Source organism: Ooceraea biroi, chromosome 10, assembly GCF_003672135.1.
Source record: "Ooceraea biroi isolate clonal line C1 chromosome 10, Obir_v5.4, whole genome shotgun sequence".
NCBI lineage: Eukaryota > Metazoa > Arthropoda > Insecta > Hymenoptera > Formicidae > Ooceraea > Ooceraea biroi.
In genome coordinates, this window is record NC_039515.1 from 6,248,308 (window position 1) to 6,275,928 (window position 27,621).

The 27,621-nt window shown below is 43.0% G+C and overlaps 1 protein-coding gene and 1 pseudogene across 1 annotated transcript in view; both read left to right on the forward strand.

Annotated features, from left to right (window-relative positions):
- The window catches only part of LOC105286843 (protein patched), a 46,877-nt gene extending 19,852 nt beyond the window's left edge, over nucleotides 1-27,025 (forward strand). Inside the window, exons 3-12 of the mRNA XM_011352085.2 lie at nucleotides 10,991-11,180; nucleotides 11,487-11,556; nucleotides 13,373-13,470; nucleotides 13,640-13,877; nucleotides 18,968-19,375; nucleotides 20,819-21,463; nucleotides 23,560-24,759; nucleotides 25,494-25,988; nucleotides 26,126-26,249; nucleotides 26,449-27,025. Coding sequence (XP_011350387.2) covers nucleotides 10,991-11,180; nucleotides 11,487-11,556; nucleotides 13,373-13,470; nucleotides 13,640-13,877; nucleotides 18,968-19,375; nucleotides 20,819-21,463; nucleotides 23,560-24,759; nucleotides 25,494-25,988; nucleotides 26,126-26,249; nucleotides 26,449-26,588 — 3,608 coding nt within the window. The 3' untranslated portion in view covers nucleotides 26,589-27,025. The remainder of the gene's footprint in view (nucleotides 1-10,990; nucleotides 11,181-11,486; nucleotides 11,557-13,372; nucleotides 13,471-13,639; nucleotides 13,878-18,967; nucleotides 19,376-20,818; nucleotides 21,464-23,559; nucleotides 24,760-25,493; nucleotides 25,989-26,125; nucleotides 26,250-26,448) is intronic.
- Nucleotides 19,668-20,686, forward strand: LOC113562779 (annotated as a pseudogene).
- Nucleotides 27,026-27,621: the final 596 nt, after the last annotated feature.

Sequence of the window (27,621 nt, forward strand, 5' to 3'; positions counted from 1 at the left end):
AATACACAATACCTTAAAGTCCCACCAGACTGACAGCATAATCTTTCTTTGGTGAATATCTGCTTTTCAAGTGCTTTCAGCAGGTTCATCACGATCTTTTTCGTTTGACGTTGTTGTAGACGATCGATTTTTCGTCGCCTGTTATCATGCGTTTCAAAAATCGATCATTTTCCTCACGTTTCAAAAGAGAATCGCAGGTGTCAATACGCTTAGTGAGATGAATTTCTTTCAGCTCATGTGCTACCCAAATATCGAGCTTACTAATGTATCCAAGTCGTTTTACATGGTTTTCAACACTCGATTTCGATATGTCAAGATTCTCAGCAATCTCTCGTGTCGTTAAACGCCGATTGGAATCGATCAGTGCCTTTATTTTGTCGTCATCAATTTCGATTGGCCTTCCTGAGCGTGGTGCATCTTTCACATTAAAATCTGCAGATCGAAATTTAGTAAACGAATTTTGACACTGCCGCAGTTTTAAAGCATCTTCGCCATATACATGACATAACTTTTTATGAGCTTGCACAGCGTTTTTCCCTTTTCGGAAGTAACAAAACAAAATATGACGAAAATGTTCTTTTTGATTTTCCATTTTGAAATCGACGGCAAAGAAACAATTGTTAACGAAATCGCGTACTTTCTTTTTCTAAAACAAGCTTGAACCGTGAGTTGTTAACCTACACAATGAATTTGCGGTTTAGAATGAAGTTAGTTACATTTCAAGACATGTATGTCCATCTATTGGAAAAAAACGCAATTACTTTTTGGCCAACCCAATAAAAGGCGAATTTTTCATGGGAAACAAAAACTTTATTAAACAATATATTGTCCATTTTGTTTGATTATCTTTTGCCATTTTTCAGGCAACTTCATGGTTCCGCGCTCAAAAAAGTTCTTATCTTTTTCAGCAAAAAACAATTCCAACAACGATTTGATATCCTCGTCAGCAGTAAAGGTTTTACCATTCAAGGCGTTTTGCAAAGAACGAAACGAATGGTAATCTGATGGTGCCAGGTCTGGCGAATATGGTGGATGTGGTAACATCATGGTAACACATCCCATCCAAGCTGCAACAATTTTTCACGAGTGACCAAACTGGTACGTGGTCTAGCGTTATCGTGGTGAAACACAACACCTTTGCGATTCACCAATTCTCGACGTTTCTGTTTGATGGCATCATTTAATTTATCCAGTTGACGACAGTATACGTCTGAATTAATGGTTTGATTCCTCGCAAGCAGCTCAAAATACACAATACCTTAAAGTCCCACCAGACTGACAGCATAATCTTTCTTTGGTGAATATCTGCTTTTCAAGTGCTTTCAGCAGGTTCATCACGATCTTTTTCGTTTGACGTTGTTGTAGACGATCCATTTTTCGTCGCCTGTTATCATGCGTTTCAAAAATCGATCATTTTCCTCACGTTTCAAAAGAGAATCGCAGGTGTCAATACGCTTAGTGAGATGAATTTCTTTCAGCTCATGTCGTACCCAAATATCGAGCTTACTAATGTATCCAAGTCGTTTTAAATGGTTTTCAACACTCGATTTCGATATGTCAAGATTCTCAGCAATCTCTCGTGTCGTTAAACCCCGATTGGAATCGATCAGTGCCTTTATTTTGTCGTCATCAATTTCGATTGGCCTTCCTGAGCGTGGTGCATCTTTCACATTAAAATCTGCAGATCGAAATTTAGTAAACCAATTTTGACACTGCCGCAGTTTTAAAGCATCTTCGCCATATACATGACATAACTTTTTATGAGCTTGCACAGCGTTTTTCCCTTTTCGGAAGTAACAAAACAAAATATGACGAAAATGTTCTTTTTGATTTTCCATTTTGAAATCGACGGCAAACAAACAATTGTTAACGAAATCGCGTACTTTCTTTTTCTAAAACAAGCTTGAACCGTGAGTTGTTAACCTACACAATGAATTTGCGGTTTAGAATGAAGTTAGTTACATTTCAAGACATGTATGTCCATCTATTGGAAAAAAACGCAATTACTTTTTGGCCAACCCAATAATATCAATTGTTGATTTACTGATAATAATTTCGCACAATGAGTGAGTCTGTTGCCGTTAAAGTCAAACACTTTAGCAACTTGAGTGCAATTTGTTTGAATAGTATCCAACATCCAACAATATCAATGACGAGTGGTGATGACGTTAACACAAAGTCAACATAAAGCATCGGAAATGATTTGGAGAAGTATCTCGCTCGAGAGATTAATTATAATGGGATCTTGCATTCATCTTCTTTCAACGTAAGATGGTAATCTAAATCTTTTCCTTTCCCTCGGTTATGCACGATGCGGCAATCGTCATCAACTCATCGCCCACCGGACGCACGCTCGTGCTGAATCGGCTCTTCTGAAAAGACTGCGCCCGCATGTTCGGACCGCATGTTTGTGACGCGCGCAAGCCGCACACGGTCGCCTCACGGATATCCGGTACGGGTGCAGGCGCACATACACTGTGTATGTGACAAGTTTGAAAACATGGTTTAAATAAAAATAGTGGTAGATATTTATTTATTTCTTTCTGTGAGAAAGTTCTCTGTTCTTGCAGAGCGTTCTTAAATTCTACGATGGTAATGCACGCACATCTCGATATCGCCATCTCGTAGGCACCCCAGCTCGCCTTTGTTGAAGGTGTTATATCTCTTTGCCTTCCTTCGACCTTACGTTGCATACCGCTCCTTACCGCCGGGTCGCATAATTCTTCCGCCACTTTTCCACGTTGCACCACCAGCACCTCGGTAAATAATCCGTGCGACAGCCAGACAGGGTTGCGTTGCGATGTACTCGCGAGTACATTCTCCTGATACCTAAGAACATACTTAACTCTTGAGCACCGAAACAGGATATCCGTGTCACATGGCTCGTTACGTTAATTATATTTACATGAAATGTTTCGAAAATTCAGTCAATGTAACGGCAAAAGTTATTGCGAGGTATGATATTATAAAGTATAATTCAGGAATGTTTAATGATGAGAGATAAACAATCTATTCTTTTTATCCAATGTAATATAAAACTAAACTCGTTGTGTACAGTCAAGTAATTTCGCAGAGGCCACTTGATTACGTCAAAAGATTCCACAATTGTGGCGACAGCACGATGGTTAAGAGACGTCTCGTGATACCCATACTGGACGTGGCTGTCGAACGACTGTCTGACGCCCCGAGGGTGCGGAGCATGCAACGATCAGCGCATGCAACTGCATCCGGTACAAGCGCAAAGTATCGGCTTTCAATCACCTGCCTACCCGTACCTACCCGTACCTACAACCATTCGTCGCTTTCTTCCGTTCCGAATTCGATGCGCCATTTTCGCCGCGAGAATGGTGCGGTCTGCGTTACAAGATTGGTAAATCGTAGCGAAATCTATTGGGTTGGCCAAAAAGTAATTGCGTTTTTTCCCAATAGATGGACATACATGTCTTGAAATGTAACTAACTTCATTCTAAACCGCAAATTCATTATGTAGGTTAACAACTCACGGTTCAAGCTTGTTTTAGAAAAAGAAAGCACGCGATTTCGTTAACAATTGTTTCTTTGCCGTCGATTTCAAAATGAAAAATCAAAAAGAACATTTTCGTCATATTTTGTTTTGTTACTTCCGAAAAGGGAAAAACGCTGTGCAAGCTCATAAAAAGTTATGTCATGTATATGGCGAAGATGCTTTAAAACTGCGGCAGTGTCAAAATTCGTTTACTAAATTTCGATCTGCAGATTTTAATGTGAAAGATGCACCACGCTCAGGAAGGCCAATCGAAATTGATGACGACAAAATAAAGGCACTGATCGATTCCAATCGGCGTTCAACGACACGAGAGATTGCTGAAAATCTTGACATATCGAAATCGAGTGTTGAAAACCATTTAAAACGACTTGGATACATTAGTAAGCTCGATATTTGGGTAGCACATGAGCTGAAAGAAATTCATCTCACTAAGCGTATTGACACCTGCGATTCTCTTTTGAAACGTGAGGAAAATGATCGATTTTTGAAACGCATGATAACAGGCGACGAAAAATGGATCGTCTACAACAACGTCAAACGAAAAAGATCGTGATGAACCTGCTGAAAGCACTTGAAAAGCAGATATTCACCAAAGAAAGATTATGCTGTCAGTCTGGTGGGACTTTAAAGGTATTGTGTATTTTGAGCCGCTTGCGAGGAATCAAACCATTAATTCAGACGTATACTGTCGTCAACTGGATAAATTAAATGATGCCATCAAACAGAAACGTCGAGAATTGGTGAATCGCAAAGGTGTTGTGTTTCACCACGATAACGCTAGACCACGTACAAGTTTGGTCACTCGTGAAAAATTGTTGCAGCCTGGATGGGATGTGTTACCATGATGTTACCACATCCACCATATTCGCCAGACCTGGCGCCATCGGATTACCATTCGTTTCGTTCTTTGCAAAACGCCTTGAATGGTAAAACCTTTACTGCTGATGAGGATATGAAATCGTTCTTGGAATAGTTTTTTGCTGAAAAAGATAGAACTTTTTTGAGCGCGGAATCATGAAGTTGCCTGAAAAATGGCAAAAGATAATCAAACAAAATGGACAATATATTGTTTAATAAAGTTTTTGTTTCCCATGAAAAATTCGCCTTTTATTGGGTTGGCCAAAAAGTAATTGCGTTTTTTTCCAATAGATGGACATACATGTCTTGAAATGTACCTAACTTCATTCTAAACCGCAAATTCATTATGTAGGTTAACAACTCACGGTTCAAGCTTGTTTTAGAAAAAGAAAGTACGCGATTTCGTTAACAATTGTTTCTTTGCCGTCGATTTCAAAATGGAAAATTAAAAAGAACATTTTCGTCATATTTTGTTTTGTTACTTCCGAAAAGGGAAAAACGCTGTGCAAGCTCATAAAAAGTTATGTCATGTATATGGCGAAGATGCTTTAAAACTGCGGCAGTGTCAAAATTCGTTTACTAAATTTCGATCTGCAGATTTTAATGTGAAAGATGCACCACGCTCAGGAAGGCCAATCGAAATTGATGACGACAAAATAAAGGCACTGATCGATTCCAATCGGCGTTTAACGACACGAGAGATTGCTGAGAATCTTGACATATCGAAATCGAGTGTTGAAAACCATGTAAAACGACTTGGATACATTAGTAAGCTCGATATTTGGGTAGCACATGAGCTGAAAGAAATTCATCTCACTAAGCGTATTGACACCTGCGATTCTCTTTTGAAACGTGAGGAAAATGATCGATTTTTGAAACGCATGATAACAGGCGACGAAAAATGGATCGTCTACAACAACGTCAAACGAAAAAGATCGTGATGAACCTGCTGAAAGCACTTGAAAAGCAGATATTCACCAAAGAAAGATTATGCTGTCAGTCTGGTGGGACTTTAAGGTATTGTGTATTTTGAGCTGCTTGCGAGGAATCAAACCATTAATTCAGACGTATACTGTCGTCAACTGGATAAATTAAATGATGCCATCAAACAGAAACGTCGAGAATTGGTGAATCGCAAAGGTGTTGTGTTTCACCACGATAACGCTAGACCACGCACAAGTTTGGTCACTCGTGAAAAATTGTTGCAGCTTGGATGGGATGTGTTACCATGATGTTACCACATCCACCATATTCGCCAGACCTGGCACCATCAGATTACCATTCGTTTCGTTCTTTGCAAATCGCCTTGAATGGTAAAACCTTGACTGCTGATGAGGATATGAAATCGTTGGAATAGTTTTTTGCTGAAAAAGATAAGAACTTTTTTGAGCGCGGAATCATGAAGTTGCCTGAAAAATGGCAAAAGATAATCAAACAAAATGGACAATGTATTGTTTAATAAAGTTTTTGTTTCCCATGAAAAATTCGCCTTTTATTTATATAAAAAAAATGCAATTACTTTTTGGCCAACCCAATATATTCTCAGCAATAACCGATGAGAATTATATATCGGAGTCACAGGACGATTAAACTGAGAAATACAAGAAAGATAAAAGTTGCAACGGTAGACAGGGAGGGCCAATGATAGGTATCACTGGGCTACTAACAACTTGAGATGATTACGATATAGTTGGAAAGTATGAGAAGACGAAAATCATATTCATGGTTAAACATCAAATCACTGTCAGTTGGAAGAAAAATGTGCTCGTTTTGCCTGTGAATCGAAACTGTACTTTGTAGACAGACGCGATTGCCGGAAGGTTAAGCAGAAACGTGAATGGCACACGCGCCAATATCCGTTCTCTTCTTTTTCTCCGCGCTCAGACAACTGCATGTGGCGGGAAGCGTTTAGCATTCACGAGAGAACGGCAGAACGACAGAACAACGTTGGAGAAAGATGGGAATAGCTTATTTTACCTCCACCCCGAATAAGAAAGCAACGACGTGTACAGGATACTTCAAATATTTGTGGGTACCGTCCCTTTAGGAGGAAACGCAAGTTAAATGCAAGCTTTTATTTTTTTTAAACGAGTATAACAAATATGCAGTTTTTTTGCGAATCTTTTGAGCCAGTTTAGAAGAACGCTGATGCAAATGGAATGGAAACGAGACGTTAAACTGAAAGCGAGATAACAATTTTTGACGAGCGATACTCGATGATCATCTGATCATTAAGCATTGGCACGTTACGTGGATCGGGAATTCGCGACCGAGATGGAAAAATCCAACAGTGGATTCCCTTCCATGTGACTGCGTTCAATCATTTCGAGCAACGCAACAATTCGTCGGAAGTAAACACCTCGTTTGTATCGCGCATCATCGCCAACCTCTCGAGCGAGTCACAAGTTGCGATGCAATTCGCGCGATACTCGATATCGCGGACATGCGTGCGTGCATGCGTGTATGCAACAATTGCACAGCGAGTAAACAGAAGATGAGTCCCTCTGTTTATGTGGCCGGCCGACCGCCGGTGCAACAACAACAGATTCTTAGTGGGTATGGGAATGGCGATTCTTCAGCTCTCTCTCACTGCCCTTTCTCACTCTGTCCTCTCCTCCTCATCTCATCGTGCTCTTTTTCTTCCTCTCGGCCTCTCCGCCACGGTCTCTTTCTTCCTTTCTCCCAGTCTCCCTCGTTGCATCTGCTCCCTTCTCACTCTCACCTTTCTCTGTCTCGTACACTGGAAGGCATGGAGGCCTAATGAAGATGTAAGCACTCGGCCGGCCCTCGTGCACGGTCGTGCTTTCGTCCTCCGCCCGTCCTTGTTGCACTTGGGCGACAAGGCGGCTTCCTTGGCCCTGTACAGGTCGTTTCAAACGTGCCAGGTAGATTGGATCATCTTCCTGATTCGTCGAGTTTCGGATTCAATGGGTCCACGAAAATGTGATGAACTTTTCTTTCTCCTTTTTATCGATGATTTTTATTCATGATTCCCTGCATTGCCTGCACAAATACAGATACAAATTTTATTTATTCGTACATTTTTGTAAAGAGCAGTCTCTTCAACGTATCTATTGGGGTCTGTGTAGCTGTGAATGTGATTTTATTTTATTATATCGATTTATTTGATTTTATTGTAGCGTAGAGTTTGTCGCTATTTAACATATTCGACTTCTCCTTAGGTAAACAATAGACGATTAAATGACATTGTCACGCTCAAATGACCACTTTCTAACTTGACGAGTGCTTACGGATGAATGGTTGATGCGCTTCTTTCGTGCAATTGATGCGCACTGGATAGATAGAAGAGAGGAGCCGCGAGATGGAGAAAGGAAGCATCGTGCGTCGCGGTACTCGGGAGAGGGTGGACCTCAGCTACCTGGTACAGGAACTCTCCTGTGGCCCCTTTTACCGACTTATTCCTGACGGAGTGTCGAGAGAGCGACGAAGAACGCGTGCGGCTAAGCGGAGCGAGCAAGCGACGACTGCGAGCAACGGAAGGGGGGTTGATCGGTAAGGGACGAGCGGGGGCCCCACGACGAAGCTGCTCTCGCTCGACTCCGGCTGTCCGAAGAGAGAAGATCCGAGACTCGGCTCAGGCACGCAGGCCCACCGCTGGTTGGCTGGCTGGGTTGGCTCGGCGCACAGAGAGCCCACCGGGCCACCCACCGCGACCATTCACCGGAACCGAGCCCCATCCAATCCCAGTGACTCTCATTCGCCCGGTTATAGAGATCACGGGACATCTCAGTTTGTTCGTCGAAAGACTCAAAGAGACGAGAAACTAGGTAGGGGGTATCTTCAAGAAGGGGCAAACGATGTCACAATGTTCTTTCCGTTTTCTTAAAGTCCCTCTTTCGGAGATGCGCAGGAAGCCATAACCGTATTGTTATAAATGAAAAATGAAGAAACGTGTAAATGTTTATGCGACAACTACCTCGAAACGCATTCGGGCGTAATCAAGTTCGGGAAACCGAGATTGACGCTCGGGGCTTTGAATTTTGTTGTACAAGATTTGGGAGAATTGAGACGCCGCCATGAGGAACCTAACCTAACCTAACCTAACCTAACCGCCCATTAATCTCACGGAAAGGAAAACGGGCGGGCACGCTCCTCTCCCACACGGGAATTTCTAAGCATTTCCTCGAAGATCCAAACCGCCGCGCGGTCAATCGGGGCGTGTCTCGAGAACAAGGACCCCTAACAAGGCTGCAGCCACCACGTGGTTCTTGCATTTTCACACGTCATAAAACTGTCCGCACTTGCGCGCCAGATGAACACGCACGTTAATGAATAGATTCATCCCGATGAGAACCGCCGATCGATCTGGAGTAAATAATTAGGATAATAGCAACGCAAAGGAGACATCTTAATCGGCAGTGATGCAGCGGCACTCGTGTCGTCCAAGGAAATTCTTCTCCCAGTTCTCATTACGTTCCATTTATGTTGATCGGATACAGTACTCGCCATCCGATCGATGATCGAGTCGAAATCGTTATCCCCCCTGGCCTAATAGAACTCTCGTTGCCCTCTACGATCTCGTTGGACCGTTAAACGGTGCCCGCGATGTCGCATTAACGTCAATGGGCTCGGATGTCCCGATTTCCACGCGCGAGTCCACCGTCCTCCGGGATGCAACGAGTTCGCGGAAACAATAGGAGAGGGATGGTGAATGAGGCGCGCCGACAGGGACCTGAAAGACGACGCGGCCATTCAAGGGTGCCCCGCGGCAAGCGGGATGCGATACGAGGAGATGCGCGCGCGAGGCCCCGCAATCACGGTAGCCGGAAGGGTGCGGATAGACGGGGTGCAGCTCGCCCCCGTGAACGAGACAGGGACGGGGAAATAATTACAGAGACGCCTCGTCGATAAATCAAGCCCGGTACCCCTCCCTCCCCCTCCCGCCCCCTCTCCTCCCGCAAGAATATCCTGCCTGCTAGTCCCCTCTCTAAGCTGAGTCTTCTCCGTCGGCGACGCTGCCCTTTTTCATTCTCTCCCTCTCTTCCTCTGTCTCTCCTTCTCCCTTTCCTCTGCTTTCCACCGTTAAGCCACGTTTCTTGCTTCGCGCGCGCGCGTAGAGCAGAGAGTAGTGTCTTTATTACGCTCGATCCTCGGTCGCATTCTACAGGTCGACTCACAAGTCACCGAGTCGATTTTGAAGATTTCCCATCGAAAACTGTATTAAAGGGCAGATTATATTATATCATTAATTTGGGGGACGTGGAACGTTCTTCGTATTAGTTAAATAAACATTAGCAATAATATTACATACAATCCCGGAGCAGCATCCCGCATTATAGACAATTACGTTTCTGTGTCCTTTTTCGCAAAGTTTTCCACTCGTACTTGCATTATTCTTGCAAAACCACTAAAACCTGTATATCTAATCGAATCTAATCGATTTGCATTTAATCTTGGAAGGCGGCACAAGTGCAGCGTATCCGCTGTGCATGCCAAGTCCCATCATCCTATAGCCTATATCCTCCTCTCCGTGGAGCAAATTTGCAGCACGAGACTGCGTGGACGGTACGTCTGATAGTTTCTGCAGGATTCGTTTGAGAACCGCTCTCGCGCGGCAAGCAATACGGGTGGTCCACGGCGACCGGCGTCGTGGCGGAACGAGCAAATACGCCGTCGGCATTTTTGACGGTGAAATCTGACTAGGTGGGATACCAGAGTACTCCGCGCGCAACGGCCATCATCCTCGTGTGCCCCTCGTCCATTACTACTGCTCGTGCATGCGGTGTATACTCCTTTAGATCGTGCTCGTGGTGTCCTTCGCAAAGACAACGCTTCACTTGTTTCCTCCAAATGAACCTGGGAAAGGTCAAGTAAACCCGCGCTGAACGTCCGTGCGCATTAAGGAAAATAATTCCTCCGCCACGTTCCCTTTAAAATCCCTCTGAAACACCTAACTCCTTTTAATCCCTTTGAATGGGATAGGGTAAGCCGAGAGCCGGCAATATTGTTGTTGTTGTTGTTGTTGTTGAATGAAGGGACCCTTCATACATGCTGTTTATGCTACAAAGCACAACAGCGTTTAGGCGAGAAAGATCATGCCGCGCTAACGATAGGGCCGCGAGGACCACTAAAAGGATAGATAATCTACGAGAGCCAGAGCGCGAATCGATCTTCCTCTTGCTTTTTCAAACCGCTATTTTCACATCCGTTTCTGGGAACGTTTTATTGGCAGACTGCCGGGAATTTTTGTCGGTACAAAGACGCGCAGAAACGGGTGTATTACGACACTGTCCCGGTGAATGTTTCTCTTCGGAGAACTCCAACGTCCACGTCAGTCGCAAACACCGTCCACCTTGGGCAGGGCTTATGAAGTCATTCGGCTAAAGTGACACTAAAGGGTGTGAAATTTGCGACATTGTTGCTCCGCTAGTTTCCTCGCAGAAGCGAGAAGCTAAGCTCTCAAGGCATACTACTAATCACGGCCTTTTTATCAGGCAATACAAGGTTTGCCTGACAAAGGCAAACCTTGTATTGCCTTTAGCTCTAACGTAACGTAACGTAACGCAAAATGATTCTGTGCGTTACTGCTAAAGATAACAATTTCAAGTATGCCAAAGTTAATCGCCTTGTTATCTGATTTTGCAGAAGGTGGAAGGTTGCAGAAAGAGTTGACCTACGCGTCGGAGGCGCTCGGCGAGGCTGCCGCGTCGACGCACCAGCTCGTCATCCAAACGCCAAGGCATTCCGGAGCAAATATCTTGCACCCGGCCGCGCTCAAAGAACATTTGGCAGTACTCAAGGCTGCGACGCAAGTTACGGTGCACCTGTTCGACATGTAAGTCCCCCGTCCGCGCTTTCTCATTTGTATACACAAAAGGAGCATCCGGTGATGCCGGGTTAGCATTCAAATTAAAAACCGGATTAATTGGGTAGCAAGATTACAGACTGTGTTTAGCGTATACATTATGACGACATAATTTTTATAAACGCGCGTACAAATTAAGGAGAAGGGGATTTTCTACGAAAAAATCGAGTAAAGGAGACGTGAAATAACGAAACTCGTCTTGTGTTTCTTAAATTTTGCAACCTGGAAAATTAGTCTTTCCATCTCGTATTCACGAATGCGTGTATGTCATTGCAGCACGTGGAGGCTGAAGGACTTGTGCTACGCGCCGAGCATACCCAACTTCGACCTGCACTATATCGACCAGGTAATTCGAACGAGCGTACGCATACGTACGGATACGCGGCGCGTACGACGCGCCCGATAGCTGCACGCGCGCATCGGCGCAGTATGAATGGCGTGCGCGCGAGAGCGCGTGTTTATGCGCTGTCGCTCGCTGTCTCCATTCGGGACCCCTAGCGAAGAGAGAGGGGTGAGAGAGAGAGAGAGAGAGATATCGATGCACGCACGTCACTTTTGTATGCGTTCATAATTCAAGGGCTAACACTACCGTTAGAGTCCTCGGAACTTAATTACCTTGCTTAAACCTCTACTTTTGCTACATAGAATATCTCTTAAAATTAGTATGCGAAGGATTTTTGAGAAAGAGAAATACTCGTAAAGTTTGAAAGAGATAGAGGAAAGTCCCCGATTATGAGATACCATATCGATTTTGCCGAATGTAAGGAATTTAAAAATGTAATACGTTCTCTTGAAGAGAATTTAATAAGCTTTAGGTTGGTCAAATGAAAAATCTAATTCAAATATTATTTTTTCTGAAAATTAAAACAATTTGAAAAAAGAGCTTTACGCAGGATCGAGAAAGTGTGCTCCTAATATAAGATACCTCGAGAAATCGGTGTTAAAAGTGCAAAATGCATCAGTATTGCAATTAAAAAACTTTATTAGATAGTTTTATAAAAATACTGCTGCCACAGCCTTCGCCAAATCTTCACGATTCCACTGTCGACGCTTCCTCGTTTCTCTAACCCCATAGTCAGATTCTATAAAAATTAAATACACAAAAATTCGTATTAACTTTTCTTTAACCTTAAGTAGTATTTTCTTTCTTTTTATTACACTACATACTCTTCATATTCGAGCAATAATTATCTCATATTAAGAGTACCCTGAATGTCTCATTATACGAGCCACGCGCCTAGCGGTTCCGCGATCGTGAAATCTAACCTCTACAATTAAGCAATTCAACAAATCGCGTATTTTCCTGTTACTACGATTCTACTCTATCATTGCATACTGAATTTATTGCCAACCATTTCCTTATTATGTAATAAACAAGGTTTAAAGACTTACCTCAAGTTCCTTTGACATGTTCACAATCTCACAAACCTTTTCTTGCAAAGGCTAAACGCAATAACGAACAATGAATTTTTCACTAAATACATTTTACACCAAGAGTAATAAGTCCATGGTGGAACTAACAGATGGTGCTCACTGGTTTAGCAGAAACCCCATTATCTCATATTAGGAGCATGTCTCATAATAGGGGATTCTCCTCTACTTGGAGGCTCTCGGCTAACAACGGAGCAAAAATAATGAAACGAGCAAAGAAGATTTATTCCGTGTAGAACGATAAACAAAATGTGATCCGACTAAATATCCACGGCACCGACATTGACGATCGTCACACGGTTTTTCTGGGTACCGAGCCATTACGCAGACCCACCTCTGGGTTCCAGGAAACTCGAATAGGGCGGTCCGTGCACCACGTTCTTTCGTAACCCTCGCGCGCCTAACGTCCGACGCTGGACAAGATCATCTTAGATTACACCTTGCGTCCAAGTGTCAGTTAAACACTTGGTACTTGCCCGCGCGTTTTTCGAACGGCCCTTGAAATGCAGCCTCATCAAACTCGTCATTATCCGCAGTTGCAGTTCGATAATGATGACTTTTCCAAATAGAAAAATTCACTGTTTGAATTTTGATCAGATTTAAAACAAAAAGAAAAACGGGGTCTTTGAGTCTTGAGTAACTGAAAAACTCTGTCAATTTAAGACAACGTCAAAATATGTTTATTTATTCGAAAACATATCCATTTATACCTATTTATTTATCATTTGCAGATCTTTGACAGTATTATACCTTGCGCTATCATCACACCGCTCGATTGCTTTTGGGAAGGTAGCAAACTCTTGGGTCCAGAATATCCCGTTCACATACCGTGAGTACTTTCCATCCAGCTGTTTAGTAATGCGCTAAAAATTGTTTGCTCGAAAGAAAAGCATCTCTTTTCAACAACAAGAATAATGAAATAAATTATGTAATCGTCTTACAAGCATCTCAGTCTCGTCACCATCAACATGTGGTTAATATCCAACGGAATTATTTAGATCTCTGACACGGACAAACAGTGGAATAAAGAATAACAATAAGCCAGTCCGATGGACGAATCTCAATCCCTCCAGTTTGTTGAACGATATGAAGAAGTTGGAGTTCTCGTTTCCGTTTAAGACACTCGAAGACTACATGAAGAGAGCTGGAATAACGAACGGCTATCAGAGCAAGCCCTGTCTGAATCCAGCGGATGCGGAATGCCCGGAAACCGCGCCTAACAAAAAATCTCAGGAGGTAAGTTCTTTTAGTATGTCTAGTCGCCCTCGACACCCGCGAACCGTTAGTCTTTGAGATACTTGGGTCCCTGGAATCGGTACCGTACGAAACTGTGCGGCATCGAAACGTTTTGGCATTCCGCAATTCTAGCGATAAAGTTTGCAAGTTGCTAACAGTTTGAGACCGACTATCCGTCTCACGTTAAACGAGAAACGCTGCAGCAGGATAACGTAACGCAAAGGCTGTCTCACATTCATCCGTTACGGCGCCGTTCGTCCATGCGCCTCGCCTCGAGAATAACAAACGATGATTTGGAATTCTCTAACTGACTCTAACTGACGTGCATGAACCGGTGGCTGCTTTGACGCTCCAACTAGCGGAGAGTGAAATGACAAAGTCGGCGATGAATATTTATTCACTTAGTGGGTCGCATTTTCGCACGGTTAGAATTGAAAAATATTGAATTTTAATTTCTCTCCTTAAGCGGAGCTTTCTCGTATCGTGAATAGACTGTATGTAACAAGGGAACTAACACAACTGTCCCTCACCGATTTTGATGGGCTTTGGATATGTTGTAGAGCATCGAAAAATATTAGACCCCTATTTTTTTTAGCTGCGTATCTCAACGTTTAGGGGTTGAAACAGCCCCTCGAAGATAGGGGTAAATTACAAAATGTGAATACACCGTTGTAAAGAGTATAAAATACTATAAAACTTTTGTATAAAACATTTTTTCATATATCTTATATTTTCAAAGATATTCGCTAAAAATGAAAAAATTCATTATCTTCGAGGGGCTGTTTCAACCCCTAAACGTTGAGATACGCAGCTAAAAACAAATAGGGGTCTAATATTTTTCGATGCTCTACAACAGTGCTCGGAATTAGTTGCCCTTTTCGGGCCGATTTCAGAAGCGACGCCTATCATTCCCCCACTACCGCTCGACGCGCGACGGCCGAGCCGCCGAACGCTGTGTCCCAGGGGCGCCACTATATGAGATATACGCTGAGAGCATTATCCCAGCGCCCTTTCGTCCAGTCATTAAAATTTTTCTAGCTAAATAGGTTTTACTTTCACAATGAAAAGTGAAGTACTAAATTGTCAATTATTAACTTATTATTAAAGTGTAATGTAAAATTATTACTGTGTGTGTGTATAGAGGAGAATCCCCTATTATGAGACATGCTCCTAATATGAGATAATGGGGTTTCTGCTAAACTAGTGAGCACCATCTGTTAATTCCACCATGAACTTATTACTCTTGGTGTAAAATGTATTTAGTGAAAAATTCATTGTTCGTTATTGCGTTTAGCTTTTGCAAGAAAAGGTTTGTGAAATTGTGAACATGTCAAAGGAACTTGAGGTAAGTCTTTAAACCCTGTTTATTACATAATAAAGAAATGGTTGGCAATAAATTCAGTATGCAATGATAGAGTAGAATCGTAGTAACAGGAAAATACGCGATTTGTTGAATTGCTTAATTGTAGAGGTTAGATTTCACGATCGCGGAACCGCTAGGCGTGTGGCTCGTATAATGAGACATTCAGGGTACTCTTAATATGAGATCATTATTGCTCGAATATGAAGATTATGTAGTGTAATAAAAAGAAAGAAAATACTACTTAAGGTTAAAGAAAAGTTAATACGAATTTTTGTGTATTTAATTTTTATAGAATCTGACTATGGAGGTTAGAGATACGAGGAAGCGTCGACAGTGGAATCGTGAAGATTTGGCGAAGGCTGTGGCAGCAGTATTTTTATAAAACGATCTAATAAAGTTTTTTAATTGCAATACTGATGCATTTTGCACTTTTAACACCGATTTCTCGAGGTATCTTATATTAGGAGCACACTTTCTCGATCCTGCGTAAAGCTCTTTTTTCAAATTGTTTTAATTTTCAGAAAAAATAATATTTGAATTAGATTTTTCATTTGACCAACCTAAAGCTTATTAAATTCTCTTCAAGAGAACGTATTACATTTTTAAATTCTGCCTATAGATTTCCTTACATTCGGCAAAATCGATATGGTATCTCATAATCGGGGACTTTCCTCTACTACATTAATAATTGAAAATTTAGTACTTCACTTTTCATTGTGAAAGTAAAACTTATTTAGCTAGAAAAATTTTAATGACTGGACGAAAGGGCGCTGGGATAATGCTCTCAGCGTACATCTCATATAGTGGCGCCCCTGAGACCAGCGTTCGGCGGCTCGGCCGTCGCGCGTCGAGCGGTAGTGGGGGAATGATAGGCGTCGCTTCTGAAATCGGCCCGAAGAGGGCAACTAATTCCGAGCACTGTTGTAGAGCATCGAAAGATATTAGACCCCTATTTGTTTTTAGCTGCGTATCTCAACGTTTAGGGGTTGAAACAGCCCCTCGAAGATAGGGGTAAATTAAAAAATGTGACATTTTCGAAAAATGTGAATACACCGTTGTAAAGGGTATAAAATACTATAAAACTTTTGTATAAAACATTTTTTCATATATCTTATATTTTCAAAGATATTCGCTAAAAATGAAAAAGACACAGCGTTCGGCGGCTCGGCCGTCGCGCGTCGAGCGGTAGTGGGGGAATGATAGGCGTCGCTTCTGAAATCGGCCCGAAAAGGGCAACTAATTCCGAGCACTGTTGTAGAGCATCGAAAAATATTAGACCCCTATTTGTTTTTAGCTGCGTATCTCAACGTTTAGGGGTTGAAACAGCCCCTCGAAGATAGGGGTAAATTAAAAAATGTGACATTTTCGAAAAATGTGAATACACCGTTGTAAAGGGTATAAAATACTATAAAACTTTTGTATAAAACATTTTTTCATATATCTTATATTTTCAAAGATATTCGCTAAAAATGAAAAAGACACAGCGTTCGGCGGCTCGGCCGTCGCGCGTCGAGCGGTAGTGGGGAATGATAGGCGTCGCTTCTGAAATCGACCCGAAAAGGGCAACTAATTCCGAGCACTGTTGTAGAGCATCGAAAAATATTAGACCCCTATTTGTTTTTAGCTGCGTATCTCAACGTTTAGGGGTTGAAACAGCCCCTCGAAGATAGGGGTAAATTAAAAAATGTGACATTTTCGAAAAATGTGAATACACCGTTGTAAAGGGTATAAAATACTATAAAACTTTTGTATAAAACATTTTTTCATATATCTTATATTTTCAAAGATATTCGCTAAAAATGAAAAAGACACAGCGTTCGGCGGCTCGGCCGTCGCGCGTCGAGCGTTAGTGGGGGAATGATAGGCGTCGCTTCTGAAATCGGCCCGAAAAGGGCAACTAATTCCGAGCACTGTTGTAGAGCATCGAAAGATATTAGACCCCTATTTGTTTTTAGCTGCGTATCTCAACGTTTAGGGGTTGAAACAGCCCCTCGAAGATAGGGGTAAATTAAAAAATGTGACATTTTCGAAAAATGTGATTACACCGTTGTAAAGGGTATAAAATACTATAAAACTTTTGTATAAAACATTTTTTCATATATCTTATATTTTCAAAGATATTCGCTAAAAATGAAAACATTCATTATCTTCGAGGGGCTGTTTCAACCCCTAAACGTTGAGATACGCAGCTAAAAAAAATAGGGGTCTAATATTTTTCGATGCTCTACAACATATCCAAAGCCCATCAAAATCGATGAGGGGCAGTTGTGTTAGTTCCCTTGTAAGATAAACTCATGTTTCATTAGTTTCCGCAAAACTTCAGAAACGCTTCTCGCTGCAAGAAGTTTCTCTGTAAAGATCGGCGTCGACACCGCGCCGGCAATGATGCTTCCGGTTCCGATTCGCGCGATAGTCAGACGGGAAAGATGATCGCAGCGGGCTCTCGGTTTAAAGGAACGAAAAGACGATTCCTGCGCGAAACGGTTGACGAGTATGCGAGTCGCGTGGGCCGCGGCGGCCCATTGAAATAATAAAATCGAGTGACGTGCGTCATTATTGCGCTACGCCGGTGGTCGCAAGCGCGCTCGATCCAGGTTGTGGTGGTCTCACGCGCGCGCAACCGCGCATCGCATTACGCGGCCATCATTTCGGTGTCATTAACATACGGCATGCCCTGACACGTGTACAACGTGAACCGCATCGCTACGCGCGCGTGTGCGTATGCAACATCCCATATATATCTCTCTCCCTCTTTCTCTCTTCCTTTTCTTTTCTTTAATCTCGCTTTCTGCATCCCTGTCTTTCTCCCTCTTTGCGCGTTTTCCTTCGCGTACGTATCTATTTCTATTTTTATAACGGGTATGCTCGCCCTCGTACTTAAAGTAATTGCACTTAATGGCTACGCGATGCGGCACGCATGCACCTCGGAATATTTCGAGTGTAGCTGCAGGCGGGGCGTCATTGATCGGGTGTTTAACTCGAGAACCGGCGTCGCGTATTTCGCGCGTACGAGAAGGCGCGGCCCGTGATGACACCAGTGTCTGGTAGACGCGTCCGGGAGAAAATTTTCCTACGAGTTTCCGACTCGAAACACAAATTTTTTCTAACGTCAGACACGATCTTTCCGTAGTTTCCTTCGCGTACGGGGACGGTTCTAATCGGAACGGTAATCTCTTGCCCAAGATTATCTTGCTTTGCCGAGGCTTCATTTTCCGTTACATATATTATGAATGTTTATCCGTATTCTCATATGATATAAAGGACAAGGCCCCGGGGCAGTCAGAACGCCCAGAATCACGGCTGGTATGCCCTTTTATAGGGTCCTATAAAATCTCTCGCTGTGGGGTCCCCCGGCTACCATATAAAAGAGAACGTCGCTCCAAGTCCCAGTAATAATTCTTTGTCGAAGGAATTTCTGGCATGGCTTGACGCGGTTTTGCCTTCGGTCACGCTTGAGGCATTCTTCGATGAGAAACAAAATGCGCGGAAAGACTCGAGACGGCGAAGAGCAAAAGGAATATCTCCATTTGGAGCTTTGTGCTCGAGTTCGTTGCTGCTTATTGTTGTTCGAAATCGCCCGCCAACGCTTCGAATTGTTCTTTTCACGGTTGATCATATCATATTCCGAGAGTGGTTTAATGGTCGAAAGTACTTCGCCAAGTTTCTCGCGCGCTTAGAAAGCGGTTAACGTCCCGGTTGATGCTCCCAATGTCGTTTTCTGTAACAGGTACCCGACGTAGGGGTCGAATTGACGGGTGGTTGCTACGGCTTCGCGGCCAAATACATGCATTGGCCGGAGGAGCTGGTGGTCGGCGGTGCCAAGCACAACAAGACGGGCCACTTGACTCGCGCGGCCGCTCTGCAGACCGTGGTGCAGCTGATGGGCGAGCGCGAGCTGTACGATTTCCTGGCGAACACCTACAAGGTCCACCATATCGATTGGTCGCAGGAGAAAGCGGCTCAGGTGCTGGAGACCTGGCAAAGAGCATTTAGCAATGAGGTGAAAAAGTTGATGGACATCAATGGGTCGGCACCGTATAATCTGTACGCCTTCAGCACGACCACGATGAACGATATCCTCGGGAAGTACAGCGAGGTGTCCGTCATGAAGATTGCGATTGGATGCGGGCTCATGGTTAGAAATAACTCGATAATTAAATGTAACAACACAGCTTAGACGAAAAACTATTCAAGCGAAACACGAAATGATTTTTATTTATATTTTTATTTATTTATATTGGGTCATTAAGTATGAAACTTTACAAATGTAAAAGCGCCATTTTTAACATTTGTTATCTCAAATTTGGCGCCAGACGTCAGTATCAGGTTAGGTTAGTGTGATAGATGTATGTTCGCTCTTCAAATGTCATATTTGTTTCTTCAAATATCTTCATTAGTTTTATTGGTGGATTCTTTTTTATAGAACTATGGAAAAGTCCAAAATTCGTGTGATTTATGAATATGAGTTCCGCCGTGGAACCACAGTGTCGGAGACAGCTCGTAATATCAACGCTGTATTTGGTGAAAGTTCAACTACTAAAGCAACGGTGGGCAATTGGTTCAAAAACTTCAGAGATGGGGATTTCAGCCTCGCTAATGAACCACGTAGAAGACCAAAGACGAAGGTGGATAATGATTACTTGAGAGCCGTAGTAGAGTCCGATCCATCTCAAAGTACACGTGAATTGGCATCGATATTCAATGTTTCCATACCCACCATATTGTTCATTTAGCTGCAATTGGTAAGATAAAGAAGTTGGACAAATGGGTCCCGCACGAATTGACCGATGCGCAGCAGGCGCAACGTCTAGAGGCTTCCCTTTCTTTGCTTTCCCGTCACAAAAATTAATCTTTTTTTAATCGAATTGTCACCTGCGATGAAAAGTGGATACTCTACGACAATCGTAAACGCTCACATCAGTGGTTGAACGTTGATGAACCACCGAGACATCACGCGAAACCCAACATTACACAGAAGAAGCTTATGGTGACTGTTTGGTGGTCCAGGTCAGGTGTTATCTACTACAACTTTATGAAACCTGGTACATCGATAACGGCTGAAGTATATTGCAAGCAACTGGACGAAATGATGCAACAACTTGCTATTAAACAACCGAAATTGGTCAATCGGTCAATGCCAATCCTGTTGCATGATAATGCTCGACCGCACACTGCACGACTGACCGTGGCAAAGCTACAGGAGTTGGAATTGGAAACTCTCCGTCATCCACCATATTCACCAGATCTATCACTTACCGACTATCACTTCTTCCGGAATTTGGACAACTTGTTGGTGGGAAAATTGTTCAATTCTCAACAGGCAGTCGAAACAGCCTTCCGCGACTTCATCGATTCCCGTACTCCTGGCTTCTATAGTAGAGGCATAGACCAACTACCACTAAAATGGCAGAAGTGTGTAGATAACATGGGCGCATATTTCGATTGAAAATAAATCATGTCCATGTGCCAAAAAATGCAAAAGTTTATGTTCTATTTGTAAAGTTTCATACTTAATGACCCAATATATCATCTTGTCGTCCACTCCTTTGCTTATCGGTTTTGCTTTTAATTTTTTTAGTTGTTATACGCCGGAATAGCACTCTTTCGTTGGAAGGATCCAGTGCGCTCGCAGTCCGGAGTGGGAATAGTCGGTGTGATACTGGTTTGCGCCACGGTAGCAGCCGGTTTGGGTTTCTGTGCGCTTTTGGGGATCCCATTTAACGCCACCACGACGCAGATAGTGCCATTTCTCGCGCTCGGTTTGGGCGTGCATGACATGTTCCTGCTGACGCACACGTACGCCGAGCTCTCGGTGAACGAGGTGCCCAGCGGCGAGCAAACGGGAGTCGTTCTCAAACGAACCGGCCTGTCGGTGCTGTTGGCGGGTATTAGTAACGTTTCCGCGTTTTTCGCGGCGGCAATAATTCCGATCCCAGCCCTTCGAACGTTCTGTCTGCAAGCCGGCATCCTGTTGGTATTCAATCTGGCCGCCATGCTGCTAATATTCCCCGCGATGGTCAGTTTAGACCTACGACGAAGGCGTTCCGGCCGAAGGGACATTCTCTGTTGTTGCTTGCCGACGGCGTCCAATCCCAGGAAGAACAGATACTCCGTGAGGAACAACGGTACGGTCAAACAGACGGTCACCAGAGCGATACCACCTGAGAGACGGGAGACCTGCACGCAGATCCTAACACCGCAGAACGCGCAGAACGAATCCTGGGTATGAAATAAACGTACATATACGCACGACTCTATCGTCCTATCGTTAAGGGGGGAGCCTGCTTTAGAACGTTGAAAATAAGGTATAATTTTACGAATTTTTTTGGAGAAACTATACAGCGGATCATTATAAAACTTTGATGCATTTATTAGTGCATGTTTAAAGATAAAAAAAATTATTTTTTTATTTGAATATATCGCCCGTAGAGGTCGTTCTGGAGGCATCTTAGTGCAGCCGGCATTGTAAATTGGTGAGCATTCTCCCGCCTCCAAATTTCATCCAAACTGAAAAATTTAAATATTTTCTCGTTATTTATGAATTCCCATCGTCGATGAACCTTTAATATTCATAAAAACATTAAGTTAAACAATTATTTTTGCATGAAAAAGTTCAACAACTTTGCCTAAAAATCGTACTTTTGTGTTCTAAGCTCCACCATTTTGGCACTTTTCAACTTTTTTCTCCTCTCTTTGGTTCATCGACGATGGGAATTCATAAATAACGAGAAGATATTTCAATTTTTCAGTTCAGACGAAATTTGGAGGCAGGAGAATGCTCACCAATTTGCAATGCCGGCGACGCGGCTGCACTAAGATTTCTCTAGGACGACCTCTACAGGCGATATATTCAAATAAAAAAATAATTTTTTTTATCTTTAAACATGTACTAATAAATGCATCAAAGTTTTATAATGATCCGCTGTATAGTTTCTCCAACAACAATTCGTAAAATATACCTTATTTTCAGCGTTCTAAAGCAGGCTCCCCCCTTAAGGGCATGCTGGAGTTGCTAGTGAACTATTTTTTCACTATAGCGATGGTAATTGCAGTTTCGAAAATTCTCTTTATCGCTTGTGCAGAATAAAAAATCCTTTTCCACAAATGAAGTATAGATAGAAAGAAAGTCCGCTCTACAGGACTTTATACTCAAAATGGCAAAAAGTTAAAAACTTGCATTTGTCTTTTCTAACTTTGTTCCATTTTGAATATAAAGTCCTGTAGAGCGGACTTTCTTTCTATCTATACTTCATTTGTGGAAAAGGATTTTTTATTCTGCACAAGCGATAAAGAGAATTTTCGAAATTGCAATTACCATCGCTATAGTGAAAAAATAGTTCACTAGCAACTCCAGCATCCCCTTAAGGGGGGAGCCTGCTTTAGAACGTTGAAAATAAGGTATAATTTTACGAATTTTTTTGGAGAAACTATACAGCGGATCATTATAAAACTTTGATGCATTTATTAGTACATGTTTAAAGATAAAAAAAATTATTTTTTATTTGAATATATCGCCCGTAGAGGTCGTCCTGGAGGCATCTTAGTGCAGCCGGCATTGTAAATTGGTGAGCATTCTCCCGCCTCCAAATTTCATCCAAACTGAAAAATTGAAATATTTTCTCGTTATGTATGAATTCCCATCGTCGATGAACCTTTAATATTCATAAAAACATTAAGTTAAACAATTAGTTTTGCATGAAAAAGTTCAAAAACTTTGCCTAAAAATCGTACTTTTGTGTTCTAAGCTCCACCATTTTGGCACTTTTCAACTTTTTTCTTCTCTCTTTGGTTCATCGACGATGGGAATTCATAAATAACGAGACATATTTCAATTTTTCAGTTTAGACGAAATTTGGAGGCAGGAGAATGCTCACCAATTTGCAATGCCGGCGACGCGGCTGCACTAAGCCTTCTCCAGGACGACCTCTACAAGCGATATATTCAAATAAAAAAATAATTTTTGTTATCTTTAAACATGTACTAATAAATGCATCAAAGTTTTATAATGATCCGCTGTATAGTTTCTCCAAAAACAATTCGTAAAATATACCTTATTTTCAGCGTCCTAAAGCAGGCTCCCCCCTTAAGCGCTACCTTGCGAGGATGGACATTATATTCTAACGTTCGAGTTGTAGTAAAGATCGAACGAGTCTCGACCAGTTTGATAAGACACGGCGTGTTAAATACGATAAAACAATTTATAAAATAATTCTTTTCCTACGTATTTGCATCGAGTCTGAATTAACGCGGATCCATGACCGTGCTAGATCCCTCGTGCGCGGAATCCACGCCTATAAGTATATCCCCTCGTTGCTGCAGATAGGTGGAAATATCATCGACGCGGAGTTGGACAAGCAGTGCACGGAGGAGGACGCTCTGACCGGCTGTTCGCAGGACGACTGTCTCAGCTTCTCTTTCACGCAGCTCGCTGCACGGCATTACGCACCCTTCATCAGCAGACCGGCCACCAAGGTGTTCGGCATGATAATCCTGGTCTGTGTGCTGGCCGGTAGCGTGTGGCAGACGATGCGCGTACGTGACGGCTTAGATCTGACGGATCTGGTGCCGCAGAACTCGAACGAGTACGCGTTCCTGTCTGCCCAGGCGAAGCACTTTGGTTTCTACAACATGTATGCAGTTACTGGTCGAGATTTCGAATATCCCAACAATCAGCGACTGCTGTACGAGTATCACGACGCCTTTATGCGCATCAAGAACGTCTTCAAGAATGACAATGGCGGTCTACCCGAGTTCTGGCTCGGCCTGTTCCGCGATTGGTTGAAGAGCCTGCAGACGGCGTTCGATAAAGACTACAACAACGGCTGCATCACTCAGGAGAGGTGGTACAAGAATGCCAGCGATGAAGCAATCCTGGCATACAAATTGCTCGTGCAGACCGGCTACGTGGACAATCCAATCGATAAGACGCTGATCACTCAGGTGCGACTGGTCGACTCGGAGGGCATCATCAATCCGCGCGCATTCTACAACTACTTGAGCGCCTGGGCGTCCAACGACGCACTCGCCTACGGTGCCTCACAGGCGAATCTGAGACCCGAACCACGCCAGTGGATCTACACTAACGATCACGAGCTGAAAATCCCAAAAAGCATGCCGCTCACTTATGCACAAATGCCATTTTCCCTGCACAAGCTCACCGACACGCAGGAGATTACGGAACTGATCAGTAGCGTGCGGAAACTGTGCAAGAGATTCGAGGAGCGCGGCTTGCCGAATTTTCCATCCGGAATACCGTTCCTATTTTGGGAGCAATACTTGGACTTGAGGAGTTGTTTGGGTATGGCTCTCCTGGCCGCGTTGGGCGCGAGCGTCATCGTGGTTGGAGTACTGTTGCTGAACGTGTGGGCCGCTATCCTGGTCGGTCTCTCCTTAGCCGCCGTCGTTTTACAGCTGTTGGGCATTATGGGTCTGTGCAACATCAAGCTGAGCGCCGTCCCCGCTGTGCTACTAGTGGTCAGCGTTGGCATAGCCGTTCACTTCATGGTACACATTTGTCTGGTAAGCATAAATATGAAAATAATTGCGAATACGTTTCTTCAAATTTATTATCCATCATTGAGCAAATTTGTCTCACAAGCAACACTACCCAAGTGCCACACGCCGATTTTGATAAGCTTTGAATATGTTGTTGTCTAGGTCAAAATATGAGACACGTATTTTTTTATACGGGCCCGTATCGCTATTAAGGGGGGAGCCTGCTTTAGAACGTTGAAAATAAGGTATAATTTTACGAATTGTTTTGGAGAAACTATACAGCGGATCATTATAAAACTTTGATGCATTTATTAGTACATGTTTAAAGATAACAAAAATTATTTTTTTATTTGAATATATCGCCTGTAGAGGTCGTCCTGGAGGCAACAACAATTCGTAAAATATACCTTATTTTCAGCGTTCTAAAGCAGGCTCCCCCCTTAAGGGGGTGAAATACCCTCTTGAAAAAAATCGGTTTTTATATTTCTTAGCGAATACCGTGGAAACAATAAAAAATAAAAAAAGTTTCAAGTAAAAGTTTTATGGCTTCTAATGTACTTCATAACAGTGCAATTAGATTTTTCGAAATCCCACCCCCCCTCAATTTTTCAAAAATTTTTAAATTTATCTTTCAATAAAACTTAAAGCATATTTAATGTCAAATTCAACCATATATGATAAAGATATATTCTGAAAACGCATTTTTCAAAAAAAAGCTTTTAGCATCTCCTTACTAACATTCCATGAATCTTTTCCAGAGTTTCGTTACCAGCGTGGGTAGCAGGGATCGCAGAATGCGTTTAGCTTTGGAACACATGTACGCTCCGGTTATTCACGGTGCGCTCACCACGCTGCTCGCGGTGATGATGCTCGCGTTTTCAGAGTTTGAGTTTATAGTCAACTATTTCTTCCTTGTGCTGCTTTGCGTTATCGGCATCGGTCTAGTGAACGGCATTTTCTTCTTCCCCATTCTACTGTCGCTGATCGGTCCATCGGCAGAAGTAATTCCGAACGATCATCCAGACCGCATCTCCACACCGACGCCACCGCCGTCGCCCGTCCTAAGAAGATCCAAACCGCCCGCGCCGCCGAGAAGGTCTCACAAGATCGAAAACGCCAGACTGCACGCCGAGCCGTCGTTAACGACCATCACTGAGGAGCCCAACTCGTGGCACAGCACGCAGGATAATGCATCCTGCATTATCGTTCAACCAGAACTCAAGGTGGAAACTACGTCCACGTGCGGCAATCAGGTGGGTTCTCCAATTGTTTTGATCATAGAGTCGCGATCGATTGTCGTCGATCAGCATGGAAGACCTTCTCTAATAAATTCATTGGACCTGTCCGAGCATGACTAACGAGCGTGTCCTCCTTTTATTTCGACTAACAGAACTGTAGCGGATCAGATACGAGTGGATCTAGTCGAACGTCGCCGGTTCCATCCACGTCGCACATCACCACTAAAGTCACCGCGACAGCGAACATAAAGGTCGAGGTTCACACACCGTTGACCAGTGAGTACCTCATTTTAAACATTCTCAAAGATTAACGCCCCAAGATTATCTGAGAATTCAACTAACGCAAACATGTTTGGCCCGTATTCAGCTATCAAATCGTCACTCACTCAGATTTTGTAAACTGTTTCTTGAGAGAGAGAGAGAACTACTTCTTCTTTATTTTGGAATGTATTCATTTCCACTGGAATTATTGTAGGTGGAGTGGATCGTAATGAAAAATGCCGACACGCGGGCGCCAGTAGCCGAAGGAGCTCGCGCTGCAGTACGAACGTTAATGCTGGGGAGTCTTCCGGCTCCGGTTCTGAGCCGGATTCAGACTCTAATCCAAAACACTGATAATAAATATCAGGGGGACCGGCAGCTGCTGCTCAAGTACCACGCAAAGCGGGAAAACAAAGAAGGCTGACTAGGATAGATTAATAGACTCTTCATTCTCTCTTCCCGTTTCCATCTATTTCTGTCCCCTTTTATCGTTTTCACCTTGTTTCCTCCTTTTCTCTCCTACGCCGTTTTCTTTTCCCACGCGGATAATGCGACACGGTTGTCTTCCTCGAAAAAAAGAAACGTATCTCTAATGTAATAATTTCTGGTGGAGTTTTCATTTCTCTCGTGCCCCTTTCGTATGAAATTTATGCGCAACAATTTCGGGCGGGGGAAGGGGCATTCTCAGCGCGTTCTCTAAAAATTCGAATATCTTATTACATTAAACGCATGATAGTATTATATATACGGGGACAATAATGCGTACAACCTTAATAAATTGATCCAATAGACTGTAGGTAAATTTATTTAACTAATATTTTGCATCGCGACGACGGGAAGGAATAGTCTGCGCCGTATACTATCGACAGGCATAGAAAGATATAGGATGATTTATACAGGGTGTTTCCTAAGTAAGTAGACAAACTTAAGGAGGATATTCCTTGGCTTATTTTAAGAAGAAAAGGTCATATAAACATATGTCCTAAACTGCTCTGTTTTCCAAAAAAAGTACATCACTGTTTTCGTTCACTTTTCGGATAGCGTGCTTTTGCAGTACGAGTCAACAGCGGTGGGGATGGAGTGGGGATGGTGGCTAATTTCTCGAGAAACGCTATCGTAAATTTCCATAATAACCATCTTTGGTGTGATGAAAACCCACATGCAATATTAGAATCTCACTTTCAGGTTCAATTTGCATTTAATGTATGGGTGGGAATTATTGGTGAGTTTTTGATTGGTCCTGTCTTTCTTCCCTTGAGACTTAACGGTGCTTCGTATCTACATTTTCTTGAAGATGAGCTACCTTTGGAAGATATTCCACTCATGCTCAGAAATAGAATGTGGTTTATGCATGATGGCGCTCCACCCCACTTTAGCTTAGCAGTTC